Below are 21,753 nucleotides of genomic sequence, written 5' to 3'. Positions count from 1 at the left end.
AAGACTTTGCCAATAGTACTGGTGTTTCCTTACATTGCTTAGAATCTAGGGCTGCCTCCAGTTAACCTGAGTAGGAAGGAGAGTTTGCAGCTGAGACAAAACCAAAACCGAAAGTAATTTAGTGGTATGAGTTTGTCATGTCATGGTGTTCATTCTTTCATTTAAACTTTAAATAAAAGATGTAAATGCAATTCAAGTACAGGATATGCACAACATACTAACAAAATGAAAGGTGTGAAACCAAGAATTCAAAACTAGGGAACATCACATTAAGGCTAGGGGTATATTACAGAGGAAGCTGATGCCTGATCCAAGGGCCAATCCCTGCTCTGAGTGCATCCTAGGGCAAACAGAGGAGCTGCAATAATCCAGATGTAGGAAAAGAGAAATAAATGGCTGACAGCACCATCCAGTTCATGGAATTTCAGGTGTGCAGATCAGTGCAGATGTGAGTTGTGGCTGTTGTTCACATACAGCCTGTATCAAAGGGTGGGGAGCAATACCTGCAGGTTCACCTGCGCTTTTTTCCATTCGATGCATTCATTCCTCCCCTGCAATCCTGGTGACTGCACTGGGGGTCCCCCTCACCTGCTGCACACAATTTCTCCTGGTGCTGTTGTCTGACTCAGACCTGAGTCATAGCTGAGTATGACCCAGGTGAGCTCTCAGTGCAGGCACACACCACTGGCAGCACCCAGCATTGCCCCTAAGAGAATGCTCACTCCCACGCCAATCCTCTGCGGCAGGGCTTTTGCCAACACTTAAACACCCAGGCTGCCTTTCCAGAGGTTGAAAATACAGCAGATTTTCATAGTTGGATAACAGAACAGTCACACATTTCACCCTTTACCTCAAATTTCCTCCTTTTAAAAATACATACAGCAAAACAACTCATTGGGAATATTTTTCTTTTCCAAAATGCTTGCGCTAAGAAGCCAAGAACATGTGTAGGACTCTGTTCCACATAAGCTATTTCAAGGTTAGAGCTGAGTGCCACTTAAGTTTGCCTAACAAGGCAGAATGCTACACATCTTTCCCATTTGCAAGTGTTCCCCAGTCCTCCACCCAATCTGCAGAAGCAACATTATTAATGATTACTCAGTAAAAGGAACAGAATAAAGGGCAATGACTAACCTGGAGCATGAAATCCTCTATATACATGCGTCAGTCTGAGTTTCCTTCTTGAATAGCTTCAGAAGAATACTGTGTTTGTGGTGAAACAGTATTAAAATAAACAAGTACAATGTTGCCTCTTCTAATGGAACAGTATCAAATCCCATTCCTTCCTCAAATTTTTTTTTTCTTTAATCAGGGCATTAAAGTTACCAAGTTTTAAGTGCAGCCTTTCCTTGTAAAGAATTTATTTTTATTTCAGAATGCTTGGAGGATATTCCAAGATAGTTTGTAAAACTTTATATTAGTAGCTCTAGTGAAGACATTTAAGCATTTGAGAGTTCTATAATTAAGCAGCTTCAAGTATCAGTACACAAAAAGATCCTTTATGTGCTCTTTTTAAATTAGGGACTTGCTTTACACTTAGTTCCTGCAAGAGAACTAAGTGCATTTTAGTTCTGGTTTACAAAGTTCTGCATCTTAGGTACCTGGTTTAGTTGTTTACTCACCTCTGCCTGGAATAATTTTGCAAGTGTGGTCACTGCTCACTCCTGAAGCATGGCATCTTATTCCCTGTTCTCAAGGAAGGCCTGGATGAGATTACTGCCTCATCTAGAGCTGAAATGGTCAGTCGGGCCGTGCACAAGCATACGGCATCCATCCCTTCTGACAGCGTAGACTTAAAAGTGAGTCACAGTGTAGACTTAAAAATGTGTCACAGTGCAGGCACAAGTACTACCAGGCTCTCATCCGACACCATTTTGATGAAAAGAGTAATTCACACCAGTCTGAGCAGCTCTTCTGCACTTGCCACCCTCCTCTTCTAGCAAGTGCATCTTCATACACAGTCAGCTTCAGGTGATGACTAAGAAACCAGCTTTAATGTATACCCAATCTGTGATCAATTAATACAATCTAAATTATTCACCCTTAAGTTTTTTATGTAGCCTGGCTCACGTAACTAGATAGAAGCTTTAAACTCCAAATGGACATTCTGGAATCGTAAACTCCAAATTGTACACTGGTAATAAAATCGCAAGTCCAGATAGAGGAACACACCTTTGCAACTTCTCTTGCAAACTGTGACAGCATGCTCTAGATCTTTAACTACAAAAAAATTTAAAATTAATTCTTAATTTCAGATGTTATTTTATTCTCCATTCATCTTGTGTATTTCAGTTAAACTCCACACAGAAGGGTACAGATGATTTAAGTCTGTTTAAATCAAGTGAAATCCAAGTTGCATATGAAATTTGAAAAGTTCATTTTAAGTTTTAATTATACATTTGGATTAAGCTTCTGTCTTTTCTTCTTAATTCCAGTTGCTCTGTATTCTTCTCTTTGCTTCAAATATTCTGCTTTGCATTCTTCATAGAATGATGGATCAGAGTAGCTACAAGACAAAAGAATATATATTGTTTTTCTCTTGGAATATGGAACAGATATTGCATGAGTACCACTCATACCTGACCTTCTTTTCACACCCAAAGAAAACTTGCCTGACTTTAACAGAAAAATACTTTTTTTTATGAAGTACCTAAGTGTTAAAGTTATCTTTGTAAACTCTAAGTACTCTGTCATGATACTGTTCTCTCTTGAAGCATAATCCTTTTCAAGCCTCTGGAGTGAAGCCATCAAGGGGAAAGGCAGAAAAAGGGAAAGACATTAGGTATTTAAGTTCAGCTGAAGAATTCATTTGCAGTTACCCTCCTCATCATGGGAAGCTGCTGAAGTTGACTTTTTTATGCACCCAAGTAACTACTGGGAATAGGTTCAAGTGTATGTCTTGAACAGTTGATATATAGGTCCTTGATCATTACATTAAATTCATTTCTCCCATATTTTTTTAAAATATAACTATTCAAACACTATAAACCTTTTCTGTCAGAAGCATTTTGTTTTGTTTGTTTTTTGGTTTTTTTTTTTTTAAGGTGAAGGTACAGACAAATAGAACTGAGTAACTCCAGCAAGTTCTGACTGCAGTTAGGCCAGAATTCTTGCCTGGCTGCACATGTTTTTTCATCAGTTCCTAAATACTTGAGAATAACTGTCAGTAGTTAAAAGGCATTTATTTTTAATCTTAATTGCTGGTTTAAGGGAGCAGGACACACCAAAAATCAAACCAACCTCCTTTTTCCCCAGTCAAACTCAAAAAATCCCCACCCTTCACCCTGGCAAATTCAGGAATCTTAACACTTCAGCCTAATGGCACTGGGGTAAATTACAACTTCCAAAAGAGATGTTTCAATCCACCATGGCATTGAGTTGATCTCTCTTACATCTAACAATTTCCCACTGCTACAACTACTGCTGTTCACAACAACAGGGCACTTTCAAGACAGGCTTAGTCTTAAAAATCAGAAGCAAAATGAAAACAAACTTGTCCTGTCTCACTAACAGATTATGAGGGAACTTCACTGCATACCCCTATCCCCACATCTGTGATGTACCAGAGCAAATAAAGGGCTACAGGTCCTCTGGGCTGAAATCTGTCACCAGGTGAATCAAGAAGAAAGTCTCTGTAGCTATATGGTAAATAAAATCTTGTCAGTTAGAGTCCTGACCAGCACGGTTTTAATAAAGCAAAGATACCATTTTCAGAAAATACATCCAAGTTCATAACCCTACACAACCCTTTTCAGAATAGTTAACATTTCTAGATTAGCATAGGCCATGCACAAAAACCCAGCAAAAACTCATGAGTGACTTACTGGCCAACCAGGCAGTCCTTCAGTGCTGTGTTCTCCTGCCGACACTTCACCACCATCAGAAGACCAGTTTCTTGACAGCATTTAGTAAATGCTGGGGAAAAAAAAGCCCACACAAACTAAATTGAAGTTAGAAAAATGACAATAGGTGAAAAAACCCAATGTGTAGGAGGTATCAGACCAGATCTGATTTATTATTAATATAACCATAGTTGGCCTAGATTCTCATGCTGTTTGCAAGGTCTTTGTCACTTGTATAGCAACAACACTTTAATTGGGATTCTCCCCTCATCATGTAACACATTCACACACATACTGCTGTTGCTAATACCATTTCTGAAGTTATTCTTGCAGCAAATCCATGACTCTTGTGCCTGCTTTTCACATGCTCTACTTGGGGCTATCATGTACATTTCTGGGATCATGATCTCCGGCATTTAAGAACAATGAAGTTGCTTAATGAAGTGAAAGTACCTGGTCTGTTTTAAGGATTTCAAGACTTCAAAACAAGTCAGTAAGATACTAAAACAGAACAGCAAAATCATGACTAAGGACATGGCATTTATCTGGGCGTAACTAAAATTATGCCTCATTGTTACCAGCACCCTGTACAGATGTTTCACTGAATAATAACCCTAGATAAGAATTGGCTGTTATTTCTATCAGGAGATTTCAAACTGTTCTAAGAGGTCTGCTAAGAGGTAATCAGCTACATTTAGCAGATGGAAAAGAGAGAGAGAAAGAAAGAAAGAGAGACAGAGAACGAGAGAGAACGAGAGAGAAAGAGAGAGAGAAAGAGAGAAAGAAAGAGAGAAAGAAAGAGAGAAAGAAAGAGAGAAAGAAAGAGAGAGAGAGAAAGAGCCATGTGTCCAAGATCAACCAGGAGCCAGAATAAGAACAAAGTTCCCCCCTACTGCATCCCCTTCCAGAATTCCATTTCTCCTCCTCTAAGGTCTTCCTTGTAGTGATTTAATATCCAGCAAATTTAGGGCATACAGGAATTGTTATTTTTTTGCACATACTTAGCAAAATTTACAGCTAATCTAGTAACATCAAAACTTAATGGTACTACATCATACAACAGGTAAATCACATTACCTGTGCATTACCCTAGGTGAGATTAATCTGCTTGTCCACAGCTGTTATTAATTGGGCTTTCACTAAAATAATTTACAACAAAAGGCAGTGTTTGCTGAAAGTGTTGATGACAGATTTAAGTCACACATATTGACATAAACTTTGCAAAGAACTGACTTCTTATCTACTTCAAATGTATTATTTATTGATGAATACTTAAAAAAACATGCTCAAATACAGCACCCAGCATTACACACTGGCAACTCCACCACACCCTACATGAAAACCAGATGAAAGTGTGCAGAAAATGGGTTTAAATTAATTACCAGTTAATTACCAGCTGGGAAGACACTGTAACCTCTGTTTAAAGGTATCTATTAACAATCACACCCAATTTCTAAGATTTACATGTTTTAAAGTCATCCAAATGCACAAGCACAACTATGAGGAAACACCTGGACAGCTGAAGTTTACTAAGTAGTGTAAGCTCAAAACAAGGCAAATGGGTTATTAGGTTATCAAAATGTTTCTCTGGTTTTCAAAGGTGACTCTGACATTTCTTCTGTTCTTTCCTGGACTGTTTATCCTGACTGTTCCTACATTAGCATCTCAGAAAAATCATACCTATTAGTACATTTCTAAAAATGACCTTTGTTTTTTTTTCTGGGAAAAACATCCAAAGCTTTTGAAAGCTTATGGTCTGTCTAGTGACCAGTTTGATTTATACTCTCTACAGGCACTTCTTTAAGTGCTGTGCTGAGGTTTTGGGTTGGGTTTTTTTTTGTAGTAGTAATCATTTCTTCTGGAAGCTGTGAAGTAAAAAACCACTGAAGACAACAGGAGGTCCCTCTCACTTGTTAGCTTACCAGTCTTGATTGGTTAAAGGCGTGATGTCCCAGTGAACAAAAAAAGCCTGAACTGCAATTGCCAGCATTCCCTGGCTCCAGAAGGCCCTGCCTGTGGTACATGGCCAGGCACTGTTGCAAAGTGATAAAACTGTTTCCAGCTGTTTAGCTTTAACATTACTGATGCTTAACAACAGAGAGGAAGAAGGAAGGTTAAAGCATATTAGACATCCTTATGTGAGCACACAAAACTTCATTATCCATCTCTTCTGTCTGGCAGTCACTTAAGGAGGGCAAGACAGGTTTAGTTATAGACACTCACCAGAAACCTTCCAGGAGTCTGGAGAATATTGTTTTAACTGTGCTTTGTCTCGCTCACAGAGAGGCAAGTACCAATCTCTTCACTCATAACCAGTGACAGAACTCAAGGAAACAGCACAAAGCTGGGCCAGGGGAGGTTTAGGTTGGCTATCAGGAAAAGATATCCACCCAGAGAGGCTGGTTGGGCACTGGAACAGGTTCCCCTGGGAAGTGGCCACAGCACCAAGCCTGTCTGAGTTCAGGAAGCATTTGGACAATAGTCTCAGACACATGGTGTGATTGGGTGTTCCGTGTAGGGCCAGGAGATGGAATTGATGAGCCTGATGGGCCCCTTCCAACTCAGCATATTCTATGATGCTATGATTCACGATTCTACAATTCATGAAGTCATGAAATTACGTGTCAATGTTGAGCAGCACAAAGAGTGTTTACACTATTGGTTTGGAGAATGATGTCAGAAATAGTCTCAGTAGTTCAAGACATCTCAAACCAAGAATTAATCTCCATCTCTGTAATCCTGACAATCCTTACTCATTCTTCACTCAGGCAATATCTGCATTGTAGACCAAAGTTTCAGGATGCATAGCACGACACCACAAAAGGAGCAGATACACAGGATCTGATTACAAACCTATTGCGATTTAACACTTCAGCAGCTGAGGGGTAATCAGAACACTAAAGAATCCAAACAAACCTTCTCCTTGATACACTGCACATTATAGAAAGAACAGAATTGATATTTTCATAATCTTGTGTATGATCCAATCTTTATGACTTTAGCAAATGACTTTCCATGATTTTACAAGTTCATGGCCTGATATGTTTTCTTTCTTCCTGCAAGCAGCAAGCTACCAAAACAGAACCTCAAGCAGCAGTAAAACTGGAGGTAAATTTGGGCCAGTCTGCAAATTCCTTGTGAACTGTAACACAAAAGAAAGACATGTTTCAAACAAACAATAAAAGTTATCCCCAATATTTCCAAATACAAGCTAAATAAATTGAGGAACAGAGCTCAACACAACAGAAGTGAAAATGCCTTGTTGGAAAGGGAAAAAAGGCATGCCTTCCATAAAATCAACCCTCTGCCAAGACTTTTCTAGGACAGCTACATATGTCCATCACTGATTGCTCTGTGCACAGACAAGGACAGATCCACTACTGCGTCAGTGAGCTGCAGGTGCCTACCAGTTACCACGGAAACTGACTACAGACCCCCCCCTTTCACCTGCAGAAGTCATGGTTCATGACATCATATCTGACATAGGTTACCCCACAGGCTCCTCCCTGTGCCATAGGCTCTAAGGGGATGCACACGGAGCAGAGATCTCTTCTCGAGGCTACAGCTCAGAGAAACTTTACTGAACATCTCATCACCGAATGGAGGCTGGATTTCTTCTTCCTCTCTCATGAAGAAAGCTTTGCATTTCTTTTGCAAGGCAAATCCAAAATGAGTTTGGTCACAGTTCAGTGAATTTTAAATCTCATTACATTTTGGCCATTACAGCCACAACCAAGTAAGTAAGGACAAAAGATAGCTTTGCCAAGACAGAGGTCTGCTGACAACTGAACAGCCATGTCTGGATACAGAGCAACTCAGTTTTGCCAGTTCTCACCTGCTCACTACAGCATGCTGGCACGTGTAGGTGATCTGCCTGTGATGGGGAGACCACATTTTCAGGGACAGACAGGAGGGCTTTTTGGCTGAGGCCAGAGATTAATGAGTCCTTCCAACAACTGACTCTTCAGCAGGGAGCATCTCTGGCCCTGAGCAGCTCAGGGAAGCTGCTGAGTTTGGTCCTCCGAACAGCACCTCCAGATCTGCCCTGGGTCCAAGAGCCAGATTTCACTGGGTCTCCCTATCCCCCTATCCCAGCTTACCTACCTAGGAAAGCATGACACAGAGAACTAGGAGAAATTAGATCCTGACATATGTAAAGTCACTGAACAGAAAAAAAGAGCTTTTTAAAGCCTTCTTGATTTGTCTATAAAGCTGTACAGACATGATTTTTTTTAATAAAAATCCTATTCCAAGTCTTTCTATAATTCCCTTCAGATACAGAATTATACAAATTATGCAGTAGGTATCAAGAATTAGTTTTGAGTGCCTGACTCAGTATATTTGATGGTTGATTAAAAACTTCTTTAAGTTACAGAGCACTCTTTAATTAAGGTTTCTTTGATAAATATCTAGAAGGTAGACATGGTAAAGAACACTTTGTTTACAAAGATCTTTACAGTCCATACTAATCTTTGCTGAAAAAAACAGTATCTAAGAAGAATGCTTTTCTTTAGTATTTTTAATTGCTTTTTCCCCAACTCTGTTTTATGACTTTATGACAAGACAATATGGGAAGCAGATGGAAACTGAAGTGAAACTGGCTAACTATTCATTTATCACAGAATAAAGACTGGACAAATTATTTCCCTGTCTGTCCAAGCAGTCAGACAGGCATATGCAATACACACTAAAGTATTACTTTTAAAAGATCAGATACATTACCAGAAAGCTACAAAAAAGTTGGTGGGTGTCCACCAACAGATGTCCTGGTACATACAAGTCCTAATTAAAAAAAAGGAGATAAAAAGCCAGGGTGCTGCCCATTTTAACTTTAGAACATATTCATAGGTTCAAGAAATATTTGCTCTGTATGACAAAAAATAACAAACTTGTAGGATTTTGAGTCAAAGGGACAAACCGACATTCGGCATAAGACAGAGGCACAGCTCTGCTGAATAAAGATGATGATTTTCTTCCACACCATTAAACCAGACAAGGTTAAATTTAACACTGTTAATCTCAGTGTCTGCAGGACTACAAACAGTGGACAACAAAAACAAGGCATCATATTTATGATGAAAGTGTAGCTTACAACATCATCCCACCCCCAAGCAGAATTAGGCTGGTCTTTTCACTGTGCTGCATTCAAAATGAAATGGTGGAATAGGTGTGCTGGACTGCTGAAGTTTCAGTTATGTGTCTGCAAAGGAAAGACTTCATGAAAAAAAACCTCTTATGTCCTGCCCCAAGCTTAAAAACAAACTGAAAGTTGTGGGAGCAACAGATAATATTTGTAGCAGATTTTTAAAGGATTTTTTCTCTTTAAATATTTTAAAATTTTAGATACTTAATTATTTCTTTCTGCAAACATCCAAGTCTTCCCATGTGCAAAACAAGACAAGAATAAAAAGTGGGACTCATCTCCAGACAAACAGCTGCATGGAAACTGTGTTGATATAACAACACCAAGGAATCACCCTCATTATTTTCAATGTATGAACTGTTTGCAGTGTGAAGGCTATTTCTGAAAGTTCATTTTTTGCAGATTCAGATTATAAAAATACTTGGCACTTTCATATTGGCTCATAGTATGAAGTGTTGTACGTTTCGTATAATATTGGAACTGTAGTTTTATCAATTATAACTGTGCATCTATTTTGCAGATGTGCTTGTACACAAAATAAATGAAATATTCCCCATTATCAAGATAAATTGATCCTCTCAGGTCTGGCTCTCGTTTATTTAAAGACTTTACAATCTTACTACTTAAGAGAAAGTCCTACAGAGGTGTTATCTCACCATTTATATTTTCTCAACACTTATGATACTGCTATCACACTCTTAAAATAAGGAAAAAAAAAACCAAACCAACACAACTTGCATCATGATCCAGACCAGGCTTATTCTGAGGTAGGTTTTTTCCCTCTGCACAGAATAAAAAAGAAATAGTTTTGTCCGGTGTTTGGGTCATTCCTGGGGCTGTACCACTGAGTGGAGAAAAGATGCCCAAGTAACAATGGGGATTTGGAGGTGATGATAGAAGAAGGAAGAAACAGTTCCCTTTAAAATGTAAACAAGGGCAAAATTTTAAAAACTTTGTTTGTAAAATGCATACAGAAACATTAAATGATCCAAAACATTACCAGCAACATTTTTAGGGGTAGTTATTATGTTTTTAATTTTGTATTAAATTATGATTTATTAGCTTTTACTTTGAAGATTACTCTGTATGCACAGAACAGATTACTGGTGCATTTAATGAACCAGAGGAAGTAGTAGCATGAACATGAAGAGATTGTTTTACATTGTGCAGTATGAGCTATTTGATATTTCCAACACAGTACAAAAGAAAGCTTCTCTGTAGATTGATCATGGTTCAGTTAACATCACTGAATATCTAATACCTCCAACTCAATTAATTCTCACCTGATTAACATCAGTCTGATATTCAAACTAAATCATCTCTCCAGTCAAGTAGAAATCAATATTTCTGATTTTACTTTTAAATTACAATAACAAATAAAATACATGCATCGTCAGTATGCTAGGAGTAGGTTTCCTATTCTAGCCTACTATGGCATGCATAACACAAGCTGATTAAAGAATTATTCTAATTTGAGCAACAATATATATGACAGATTAATTGGAATAGAAGGAGATAGCATGAAATAATTAAATGCATCTTATATAGGGCAAAGAGAAAATTGACATAACATAACCTTGATTCTTTCAAGTGAACCTCTGTTATCAGATCAAATACTTTGTCTCCACAAATATTCATTTGCTATAACATAAAAATCATACACTTTCCATTTTTCTGCTCATCACCAGCCCCCCAAAATCTGCTCCATTTCAGCTTTTGTAGCTGGAGGCATCTATCTGTCCTAGGAGAGATGATCAATACATTCTAGCACACGATACAGGACTAAGGAGGAGAGAATCCCAGGAATTCAGGAATTTTAAGGAAGGGGTATTCATCCTCCTGCCTAATCTTTCCCAGAGTACTCTCAGCAGAGAAAAGCAGCTTTATCCTGAAGTATAGAGTGCAAACAGAGGATCCCCCAGCAGACCACACCATCTCTGGCACTCCAGTATGAAATGCTGAAACATCCCTTGTCTCGTGACTGAGGTGAAGGAGAGAATCATCAGGAAGGCAAATAGCACAACTGTGATCTGCAGAGGAGGAATGTTTCCAAAAAAAACCCCCTAGAAACTGTTTGTCTAAACACAATGCCTTGGGATAAAGACGACATCTTTTCAATACCCTAGAAACAAATCTGAAGACTTTGCTTTAGGGAACATTTAGAGATGAGAAAATAACATACTGAATCAGACAAAGGGCCCACTTCTCCTGTACACCATTTTTCTCAGAAGGCAGTAACAGCTGCTTTAGAAAAACGTGTCAGAAAGTCTACATTATGGAAAAACATCTTCTCAAGTGAAGTTTCTTCCTAATCCCCATCAACTGTAAGCTTGGCTTATACCCTGAAGCATAAAGTTCTCATGTGCCCTTCAAAACCCTTAGGATGCCTTACATGGTGGGTCTAAACAGACAAGCATCCAAAAGAAGAGGAAGAAAGAGTGAAAAAACCTCCTGAAACCAGAGGGGTAAACGTTAGCCTGGATTCCTTCAACATCTATCTACCCTGGCCCACTCATGTCCTGCTAAACTCCCAACTACTGCAATTGTAGTTATTTGTTTCATACCATGCATGCTTTTTTCATTAGCAGGTTTTCAAAATCCTGCTGCAAAAATTAATTGGCCTCAAAGTATCTCTCAGCTGGATGCAGAACAGACCAAAGCAGAAGGGAGCAATGGCACTCTACACAGATCAAAAATGTTTGAGGGTTGGTTGGGGTTTTTTTCAGAACATCCTCACTCTGTCAAGGCCACCTACCTACTTAGGAACTAACAGTCTCCAAGATTTCCACGTCCTACATACATTGATATTACAAAGATCTAGGTTTGGTCAACTGCTTACAATGGGCTTTTAAAATCAATATAGCAAATCAATGGCTTATTTAAATGTTCTGTTTCAAAAATTATAAAAAAATATATAGGGGTTTTTTTAAACCACAATATCACAGCAGTTATTAAAACTCATCCAAGGCACATAGGGATCCTCCAACATCACTTAATTCAAAACAGAAGTCATTGCTCAGCTGCTGATCTTTTTGTTATAGGAATATTAGCAGGGTTTCTCTTGTTTTCAAACCCAACAATCATTAAAGACAGAATTTGTGGGGGGGAAAAAAGAATCTTAAGAAGCTAGCATCAAGGCATGACAAGCAAATTCAGGAAAGCCATGAACAACAAAGATCCAGTCCCATTCCCATGCGATGCAGAGGCTTGTGCTGGGGGAACCTCTCTCACCAGACTCACTACACATGTTCTGCACTTCAAAATTTGCTACCATTCAGATGGAGAATTGTGGATGTTTGTAAGAGCCATAACCAGAAACCTCAAGCAACAGCAGAGAAGCACTTCTGTCTGTCCCTAGTAACCCACACTTATCCACAGCATATCACTGGACCTTTTCTTTCCAACTTTATAATAAGCACCAAGAAACAGGGCATGAAACTGAAAAGCAAAGTTTAAGAAAGAGAAGAATTGTTTTAAGAAAAACACATAAAACAAGCTGAGGAACACAGCCAAACACAGTAATTCAAGCCAACCCAATCAGTTCAACTAACAAAACCCAGACAAATACTTAAATGTGTTAACAAAAATATGCTAGATTAAAGTAATTAAGAGTTAACAAAAAGAGTTCTGAAAATAATATACACATGCAATCTCAGGATACTTTCAGAAGCATTTAGTTCTGCCATTTGGACAAGGTCAGGTCAGCTCTCTTCATTCTATGTCCTGCACGTGAGATCTAACCAAAATGTCTTTTTGCGGACAAGGGGTGGAAAGACTAAAGTTAGTTTTCAGTTTGATACGAATACTGAATGCACACAGGAAACTTGACTAGGTAAAACGTTTTCCTAAGTAGTCTCAGAGTCAGAAAAGGTAATTTTTAAAGAACATACACCTTAAAATGTCAGGCAGTCCTTTCCTGACTATTGCTAAATAATTAGATACTGGGGTAGACATAATTTATTAGCAATATACATTTAGTCACTAGAATTTCAACAGAACTTGGACTTCAACAGCAAAAGGAGCTTTGGCAGAGATGATACAGAGAAATGTGTACTTGTTAGTTTTAGTGCCATAGACCTGATTTGATCTGGACCTGATCTGATCTACCATCCCAGATGTACAGAGTTGTCAGCATTTTCTGTATGCATCAGTATGCACACCTATCTACATATTTGTGTGTGCATTTTGCCCCAAACACACTGAAATCTAGTACTGTCATCTTTTTAAAGTAAATTCCAGGAACCCAGCTCTTTAAGAGCTATGGGAAGTCAGAAGTTGTCTTGCTTCTGACTAAGCAAGACAGGCAGAGCACAGCAGTACACAGAAGAGGGTTATGTCCTCAGAAGACACAGGAGAAGTAGCAAGGGCATAACTATTATGTGTAAGGCTTTACAGTGACTACTTTGTCAGTCAAGGCAGATTTAAGTGCTGAAGGATGACAATCTGCTGGGCTATGCAGGCAGATTTTTCAAGAGAAGCAAACCTCCTTTCCTTCCTAGTGAAATTACAAAAATCTGCCCTTTTAAGCAAAGTAAGCACATTGCTGTGAAACTGTTTATTTGGGTAAATCATCATTTGTCCACTAAAGAAACCTGCTTGAGGAATGTTCTTATCAAGTACAAGCATTACCTTCTCTATAAGGTTTCAGGTAAAGCACGCCCAGCAAGCACAGCCCCTTGGTTAAACTGCACTGGTTTTAAACAACCGCACCGGTTTTAAACAACTGCACCCTTTAAGACTGACTCGATCTAATTTTCCTCCCACCCTGCAGTAAGTATCCCTGACATCGAGCGTTACCGTACCAGGCGCCGGAAGAGGCAGAACTGGAACAAATGCAAGTTCCCCCATGGCTACTGTCTGTCACTGCCTGCTTTTATACAAACAAGTGCATCCAACTTGAGCTGCGCAGAGCAGCCTCGCCACTGCTTATCCTCCCGCCTCCTTCGGGAGCTGCCGAGCCACTCAGGGACAGCTGAGAAGTTAGGATAACAGATGATTTAAAGAAACAACATCCCCCTCCCTCTGTCCCATAGCGACTGACTGTAGCTGAACTCCAAAGTCAAAATATATCTATTTCTCAAAAACAGAGCTTCACGGAGTGGAAGAACTAACAGTAATGTCCTTCTACCACACGGTGGGGATAGAGCAGGGTATTTATATAACTCCTGAGGAGGCATTTGCCCAGCTATTCCACCGTGACACCAGCTCTCAGTTACACCGTGCTGTGTCAGGGATTCTTCCTTTCCTCCCTGCCCCCGGCTCAATTTAATGGACTTCCAAAACCATGTATTTATCTCAGAGTTCCAGTACCAAAGGTTGGTGGTGGTAGCAGTAATAGTAGTTCTCACTCCTCTGAATGAAACAAAGTATCCTCTAAGCAAAAGGGAAACTGGTTCCAGGGTTCCAGCTGGAGGGTGGGGGTGAGATGGGCCACACAGAATAGGGTCAAAATCTCAGATCTTTTGGGATAGAATATAAAAGATTTATACAGTTATTAAAAGAGGAAGTTACTTTCCCTCACAGGTCACAATTCATCCCCAACCACTGCTCCAACATCTCCAAAACAGTTATCATATACTTACCCTACTCTGCAGTATATGTTTAGTCTCTTTTTTTCAAAAATGACTAGCCATATGCTGGTGTAGAGGCAGGAATTTTCACCATGGAAGAATTCTTGCTGAATGAGGTACTACTCAGTGCTAGTAAGGATGACAAAACCAAAGTGCAAATTTTCCAGGAAAAAAAAAAAAATTCTGCTGTGCCCATATTCTGAAGTGAATAGTGAAGTGTAACTTGATGCTTTACAATTGTGGCCACAGTGTGATAAAGCATGTAGAATTACTTTTTCAAATGAAACTGCATCATTGACTATGGAGGCATTTAGAATTTCAGACTACCCTATTCATTTCACAATTTTGAAGAGATGACTTTAAACCATGTGACAGGAAAGCACACTACCAAAATGTAGCAATATCTGGAAATTTGGTAGTAACTGTGTAACATTTATCTTCCATTTTCTCTAAAGTGTTTTAAATAAAAGACTGCAATAACCATTTCTTCAGAGCAGAAGTTTTAATTTTGAAGATAGTAAAATGAAATACCGGTAGATGGGATTTACAAACAAGTCTTTGGCAAATCTATAAAGCAAAACAAAATGCATCGGAAGCTAGGTATGAAAGCCCCTCTAAAAAGAGAAACTGTTTTTCAGTGTAAAGCTTAATAGGCAAATGGCATAAAAATCTGTGTAATATCATTGACTTTACTAGCACAAATCCAGGTGTAGTTTGGTGTCATGGAGCCTCGGGGACACTGCTGTCACCTTCTGACAGTTGACTACATTGTGCTCCTCAAGCTGTATGCACAGGGACTCAAGTTTGGCAGGAGGGGGTTGGTTAAGTGCATCTATTCTGCCTGCTCCAATTATCTTGTTTCTGATGCAAAAAACATTTTAGAGTAATACAGTGTCAACACTGTTACAAAAGAACAGCAAAAATAATCCCATAAATGTGGTCTCCATATTTGGAAAAACAACTGAACTCTTGTGAATTTATTCAGCAATTGTTCAAGTAAGTATATTAACAGTGCATCTGCTACAAAATCATTGGCAAAGGAGATACTAAAAGTTAGACAAGGGGTTATATATATATATATATATGTAGCTCCAGTATAGAAGCCATTTGTCACACTTCTTCCCACGGCATGAGGATATTTCCAATGAAATATCACACGCCTATCCAAACAATCAAGAACTACTGTTTTTGTCAATTGCTTTCTAAAGGAGAGGACAGTTTGTTTCTAACACATTCAATCACAGGACCCATATCCAGGGCTCAACCTGCTGTAAGACCAGAAGTGACAGAAGACCCCTGTGCATTAGTCAGTGGCAGCTGAGGACACATGAATTTGAAGCAGCATTCAGTGGCTAGGACATGAACAGAAACTGACTGAGGGTCCTGGTGCTGCCATTACAACCCCCTGTGACTTTTTGTATTCTCTTTACTTAGGACTGAAAGTAAGGACCTTTCCTGGCAGAGACTTCAGTGCTGTGACTGGTTGACTGTGAGCGCATTCTCCACTGGTACAATGAAATTAAAAAGAACATAATCTGGCTAAAAATCTTCCTCCATTTTCTGGGTTTTGAACTAAATGAGTTTTACTCACTGAATGCAGATGTACACATGCCTCTACCACCACAAATTTGTCAGTATGTAAGTTTTTTTCCAAAGACTTGTCTCACCTTTTTTCTGAAAGAAGAAAAAACCACCCAAAAGCTAGCATATGCTGTATTAATGTAAAACCCCTAGAGGGCAACTAAGCTTCAATTTCAACCTGCATAAATATTCAGCTCCTTAACTAGTTTACAGATTATGTAAACTATTTCCTTCAACCTTGGGGTTTTTTTTTGCCTCGTTTAAAAGAAATGAATCCTTTTCATTCTCAGATCACATTATTGCTGCCTATTTAGTTTAAGTTAATCACCACTGCCCAACCAGAGACTGAGTCCTCAACCCAAGAAAGCTCAAATGTGCGCAAAAGAGAATAAAGGAAACACATGCAAAGGCTTCATTTAAAACAAAGACAGAAAACAAGCATATGAAAGTCTGAAATCACTTTCTTTGCATTAAAGACCTTTAACAATACATCTTGTTTATTATTCAGCTTAGTATTAATTTATTGCATGGCATCTGTTTTCTTGTACAGCAGTCTGGTTGCAAGTCTCACATTTATGAATTGAAGTTTACACTGTTGAGATGATTTGTCTGTTTTCCCCTACGTACCAAAATTTCAGCCTTATATATCTGGTGAACAAAAAAAAAAAAAAGTGATCAAACAGGAAACAAGATATCAAATTAGTTATGAAAAATAGTTTCTTTTAGATTTTGGTCTTGAGCTAGAGTGCAGGACTGCTGACAGTGGTGAAAGTAAAAAAAACCAAAAAAACGAAAGTAATTGGAGACATAAAAGTAAAAAGCCTACATTCAACTCCAAGTGTTCTTCCCAAATTTTAAAATTGGTAACCAGTGTCCAGCTGAGCCTTGCTTGCCATGAACCAGCAGGCATCAACTGCCTTTCCCCTACTCCCATCAGATCTTGTTGGGAGCTGAAAGACACTTACTATCCTGCCAATCCACACCTGCACAGAACCTGCAGGCACACTGATGCTTAGTGTCAGAGCAGGCACTAACAAACCAACGGGATTCCCAAGATATGGAAGCAACCAGAGACAGACAGGAAAGAAACAGCTCAAAGGAATCCTTAGGAAATGCTTGCAAATTCCAAGGGTTTCTAAACAGATTTTGCAGGAGATCAAATACCCAAACAACAACTGATAGCACTGTCATCCTTGCTTTATGCATATCAACACCATGGCCCATATGCTTTGATCATGACAGTTCTCCTTCATTTATGGTTTTACCACCATTTACATGTCTGAACAGAGACTAAGACTACCAGTGGAATTCACTTTACCTCATTATAGCCACCTAAAATTTCCATGTCCCACCCAAAGCCAATTCTGCAAGTACCTTGCCATCCTTGTTGCCTTGAGCCTTGACAGGGAAGGGGTAGGAGGGGAGAGAGAGAGAGAGAGAGAGAGAGAGAGAGAGAGAGAGAGAGAGAGAGAGAAGAGAGAGAGAGAGAGAGAAAGGGGACTACTGCTGGAATAAGATGTTTCCCATCCTACATGACTTAACGAAAAACCAAAGGAGGAGTTTGAGGAGCTGACTAAGTCTCCAAGGGTGTTCCACTTACAAGGGTTTCCTTTCTGAATGCTGCAGAACAGGATGAAGTAACTTCCATCCCCCCTGAGCTTTGAGAGAATGCAGAAGGGAGAAGAGGAAGGCTAGACTCTATTTCTTACTCAAATTAATCACTTCCGATTGCCTGAAATACAACAAGCTTTAGGTGTTTGCTCTGACTTTTTTGCTACAAGTTCAGCCAAGGCTTAGAGACCCAAGGACTTGAAAACTGTTAGTACAAAAATGCCCAATCAAAATGTTTTTGTACAATCAGTTAGGGTAGAACAAACATCAGTGTGTCAACCTTATAATCAAATGTAAAATAAGACATTGACTATATTACATTAGAAACAAGGGAATTCTACCTGCTTCACACAGAACAATTATAGTCACTGTTACAATTTACTGTTTATGTGAAACGTATCTGGCTGAACCTGATACCACAACCTGAATGTTATTACCTCTAAGTACTTTTAACACACTTCACAGAGGTGAGTATTTCTCCTCTTCATTAGAGTGGCTGAATTAGCTTTCAGGCAAGTCAAGTCATTGCAACTCAAATATTAGGGCCACAGAGATCTGTAACATCAGGTCTGGAACAAACAGCACTGCAGTGAAACCACTGCAGAAAAGGAAATTGTGAGACCAGAACTGTTCATCTGAATTACTGTTGGGAGAAGGTAGCCAAAGCAAAAGTTTGCAACTCTGTTAAATATCTTCCTTCTATAGAATTGCAAAAATTATTTTTTGGGGTTGTAATTTACTAGGTATTCTCTGCCCAACAATGAATGTTTCCCAATGGTTTATGCACAGTCGGTAACTAGTATTTGCATGAATTTGACAACAGAGTGAAGAGGACAAATTCCCCCAACAGTATTTTGGTTTAAAACTGTGGAAGTTTTATAGTTACTCAACAGATGGAGCATATCAAAATGAACTTACACGACAGTCTAGCTGAAGCAAAAGCATCTTTTGAACACCATTCTACTCTCCACAAAGGACTCACAACTTCCTCATGCTGTTTGGAATGTATAAAATAAAAAAAATCATCACACATACATCCATGAATATGCTTTTTAATTCCCTTAAATTTGGAATAGTTTTCAAAGTATGGGGACACCTCCATTACAAAGAGAAAGCTGAAAAACCACTAATACTATTATTCAACTGTCATGAAGCATTGTTACATGTAGCTAATATATTTTAAACATAGGACTTTTAATACAAGTCATTGAAGACAACAGACAAGCTGTGAGCTCTTCTAGCACCCCATTAAACATTAGTTAATTACTATTTAAATCTTAAGTTATATAACCCCAAACAGTATACATTCTTTTATATTCCTATTTTCCATATTCTATGGAAAGCAATGGTAAGTTTCTGTTCATTAACTAGATTATGCTGAAGCCTATATTAAGCATAAAAAACCCAAACCACTCAGAAAACACATGCAAAGAAACATGAGGAGGCAATCAGGACAGATAAGAAATGACAAAGATTATCTACACCAGAGAAAAATAAAGAGTACTTTTCACTATTGGTCTTATGAATCATTTTGACTGGGCTGTCAGATTCACTGTAGAAAATTATCACCCCAAAGGCAGGAAAAAAGGTAATGAGCAACAAAGTTTGAAGTTGCAGACTGTGGTCATTCTTGTTTATTGGATATAATTTTCTTCAACCTGAAAGCATGAGTTCTCCCTGTGAATTTAAATGTCTTTTTTAACATCACAGCATTAAAGATTTTGGGGGTTTGTGTTTAAAATTCTTCATGCTCCTGAAAACAACTCTGGAACCTCAAGGTTCAACACCTTCCCTAAGCCATTTTGGGGACTCTGATAGAAATGGTTTTCCAGAATGGTTACTGAACAAGTCTTTTATTTTTCTTTTTCCCTTTTGCCTGTTTAACATAAATCAGATCATTCTATTTCTTCCCATTTAAAGTCCTGCTTTTGTTCAGATCACTACCAGGAATCTGCCCAATGTCTGAGAACATAAATTGCTTGATACACAAAGAAAACTTAGTTTAGGCATTGAACCCCCAAAAAACTTAGAAAGCAAAAAGCATTATTTGAATGGTAAAATTAAGCACTGAAGCAGGCTGTCTATAGAAGCTGAAACATTAACCTGATTACAGGACAAACAGGGGCATATTAGGTATGGCCCCAAGAGAAGATGACAGCCCAAAGTATCTTCTCAAAGTCCTTTCCAGACCTGCATCCCTTTTAATGCTTGATAAGTGTGCCCTCCAAGGGCATGTAGGTTTGATATGTATTTCACAGAACTGAAGTTCATGCTTTTGAAGCACAGTTGGACCAGTCCAGATCGCATAAAGAAGTCCTACTTTCAACTCTCTCCTATGTCTTTCCACATTATCCACTTTCTGTACATTTCCCACATAATGAACCACAGCATTCAGAAGTTCTTTCTGCCAACATTAGCTATGTCTCCCTAAAATAACTTTTAAAAGTCTGACAGTCTACAGCCATAGGTGAGATTACATCTCAAGCCACGACTCTGCAGTGCTTTGTTTTCATGAACTTCATGTGCATCCAGTAACACTATGGGACATTTCGGTCACCAAGAAACAAAGCAGGACCTGTATCGAGCATGGCATGCAAATGTAACAGTAACTTTCTGATTCTGTGCTTCAAAAAGGACTACTTAAATATCCCTGCAATATGTTGTTGATCTGAAAGCTTGAAGGGCATATTTAGTGTATATTGAAGAGGGGGAAAAAGAAGAATGACTAGCACCTCCTTGAGAGATTCCGGATCACAGCCAGAAAGAAAGAAAACTGTAAAGTGTATGACATTATAGGTGAAGAAAGTAATACAAGGAAATCCTGAACTTGAACAGAAGCCCAAAAAAAAAAAAAAAGGCATCACAGACTTAAAGAAATGTTTATTTAAACTCATTTTAGGAAAAAGGTAAGAAGGCAGATCTCTTAGTACCATAATTAAAGCCCCAAATTCCCCACAACCATTTCAAGTCCTTCCCAATACAGTGGATAAATACCAAGAAAAGGATCTGTTCACTCCATCCAAGGTAAATTTTCGTGCACAGGTCCTCTACATTACCTTCTTCAAAATTCCTAATATAAGTTCCTTTCCTACTCATTATCCCATCAGAATGATTACCTTCCCTCCATTCCATGATTCCTTTCAAACCCTTAACTAGTATCCCTCTCAAATCTAGAATACAGCAGCTCAACTGCTTTTCTTGTTCCCTGATCATAAATTTAACACCTCATCCATACCTCCAAAGCTCTGTACAGCTCTAGCATTCCTTGACCATCCCCTTTCCTATCCTCTGACCAGCTCTGCACCTCTTGGTTCCTCATCCAAAACACCTCTTGCCTTCTGTTATACAATTACACTTCCTGTAGAGGCATCTATCCAGATCTGAGGCAGCAAACATTACAGGCACTCCTTTCTGCAAGACTATTAAAAATAAAATTCAGAGGGATGACAATACAGCACAAATGTTTTATGACCTTTCATTATGTAGCCTTTACTCCTTTCTCAGGCATCAGACCTTTAAGTAGAACACTCTTCAGAGCATAAATCTCCCTACTCTTTTTCTAGGCAGCACCACAGAGATAACTACTGGAAAGCAATTACAACAGCAACAAAACTGGGGGTGGGAAAGAGGTGGATTATTTTTTGTTGCTGTTGTTATTAAAAGGACCTTAAAAATAATTTACAAGAGCATAGTTTTACTCATCAACAGGCAACATTGTTTCTACTATAAAAACAACCTTGTGTATTGTCAATGTTGTTACCACATGGCCAATTAACTACTACATCAAAGAATAAGTGCTAGAGGGACAACTCAGTTTGAGCTACGCAATCTTTAGAACTACTGTTCTACTTGGAAAAAGAAGCTTAAAAAGTTTTCATTCCAAAACAGCATGAAAACTTGAGATTTCATTGTTTTCAGAAAGCAATGAAGAACACTTAGAACACCACATCTTGTTGAAAGTGTATTTGCCAAACTACAGTTCAACTTTTACTTGGGTTCCCTCATT

At 38.7% G+C, this 21,753-nt stretch overlaps 1 protein-coding gene across 1 annotated transcript in view; it reads right to left on the bottom strand.

The window, feature by feature from the left end:
- Nucleotides 1-2,238: 2,238 nt before the first annotated feature.
- The window catches only part of CMC1 (C-X9-C motif containing 1), a 42,216-nt gene continuing 22,701 nt past the window's right edge, over nucleotides 2,239-21,753 (bottom strand). Inside the window, exons 3-4 of the mRNA XM_082278618.1 lie at nucleotides 3,825-3,915; nucleotides 2,239-2,506 (exon numbers count right to left, since the gene is read on the bottom strand). Coding sequence (XP_082134744.1) covers nucleotides 2,392-2,506; nucleotides 3,825-3,915 — 206 coding nt within the window. The 3' untranslated portion in view covers nucleotides 2,239-2,391. The remainder of the gene's footprint in view (nucleotides 2,507-3,824; nucleotides 3,916-21,753) is intronic.

This window comes from Coloeus monedula (assembly GCF_965178545.1).
Source record: "Coloeus monedula genome assembly, chromosome: 1".
NCBI classification, from domain to species: domain Eukaryota; kingdom Metazoa; phylum Chordata; class Aves; order Passeriformes; family Corvidae; genus Coloeus; species Coloeus monedula.
Note: the sequence above shows the minus strand (reverse complement) of the source record. Positions and strands in the feature narration are given on the sequence as shown.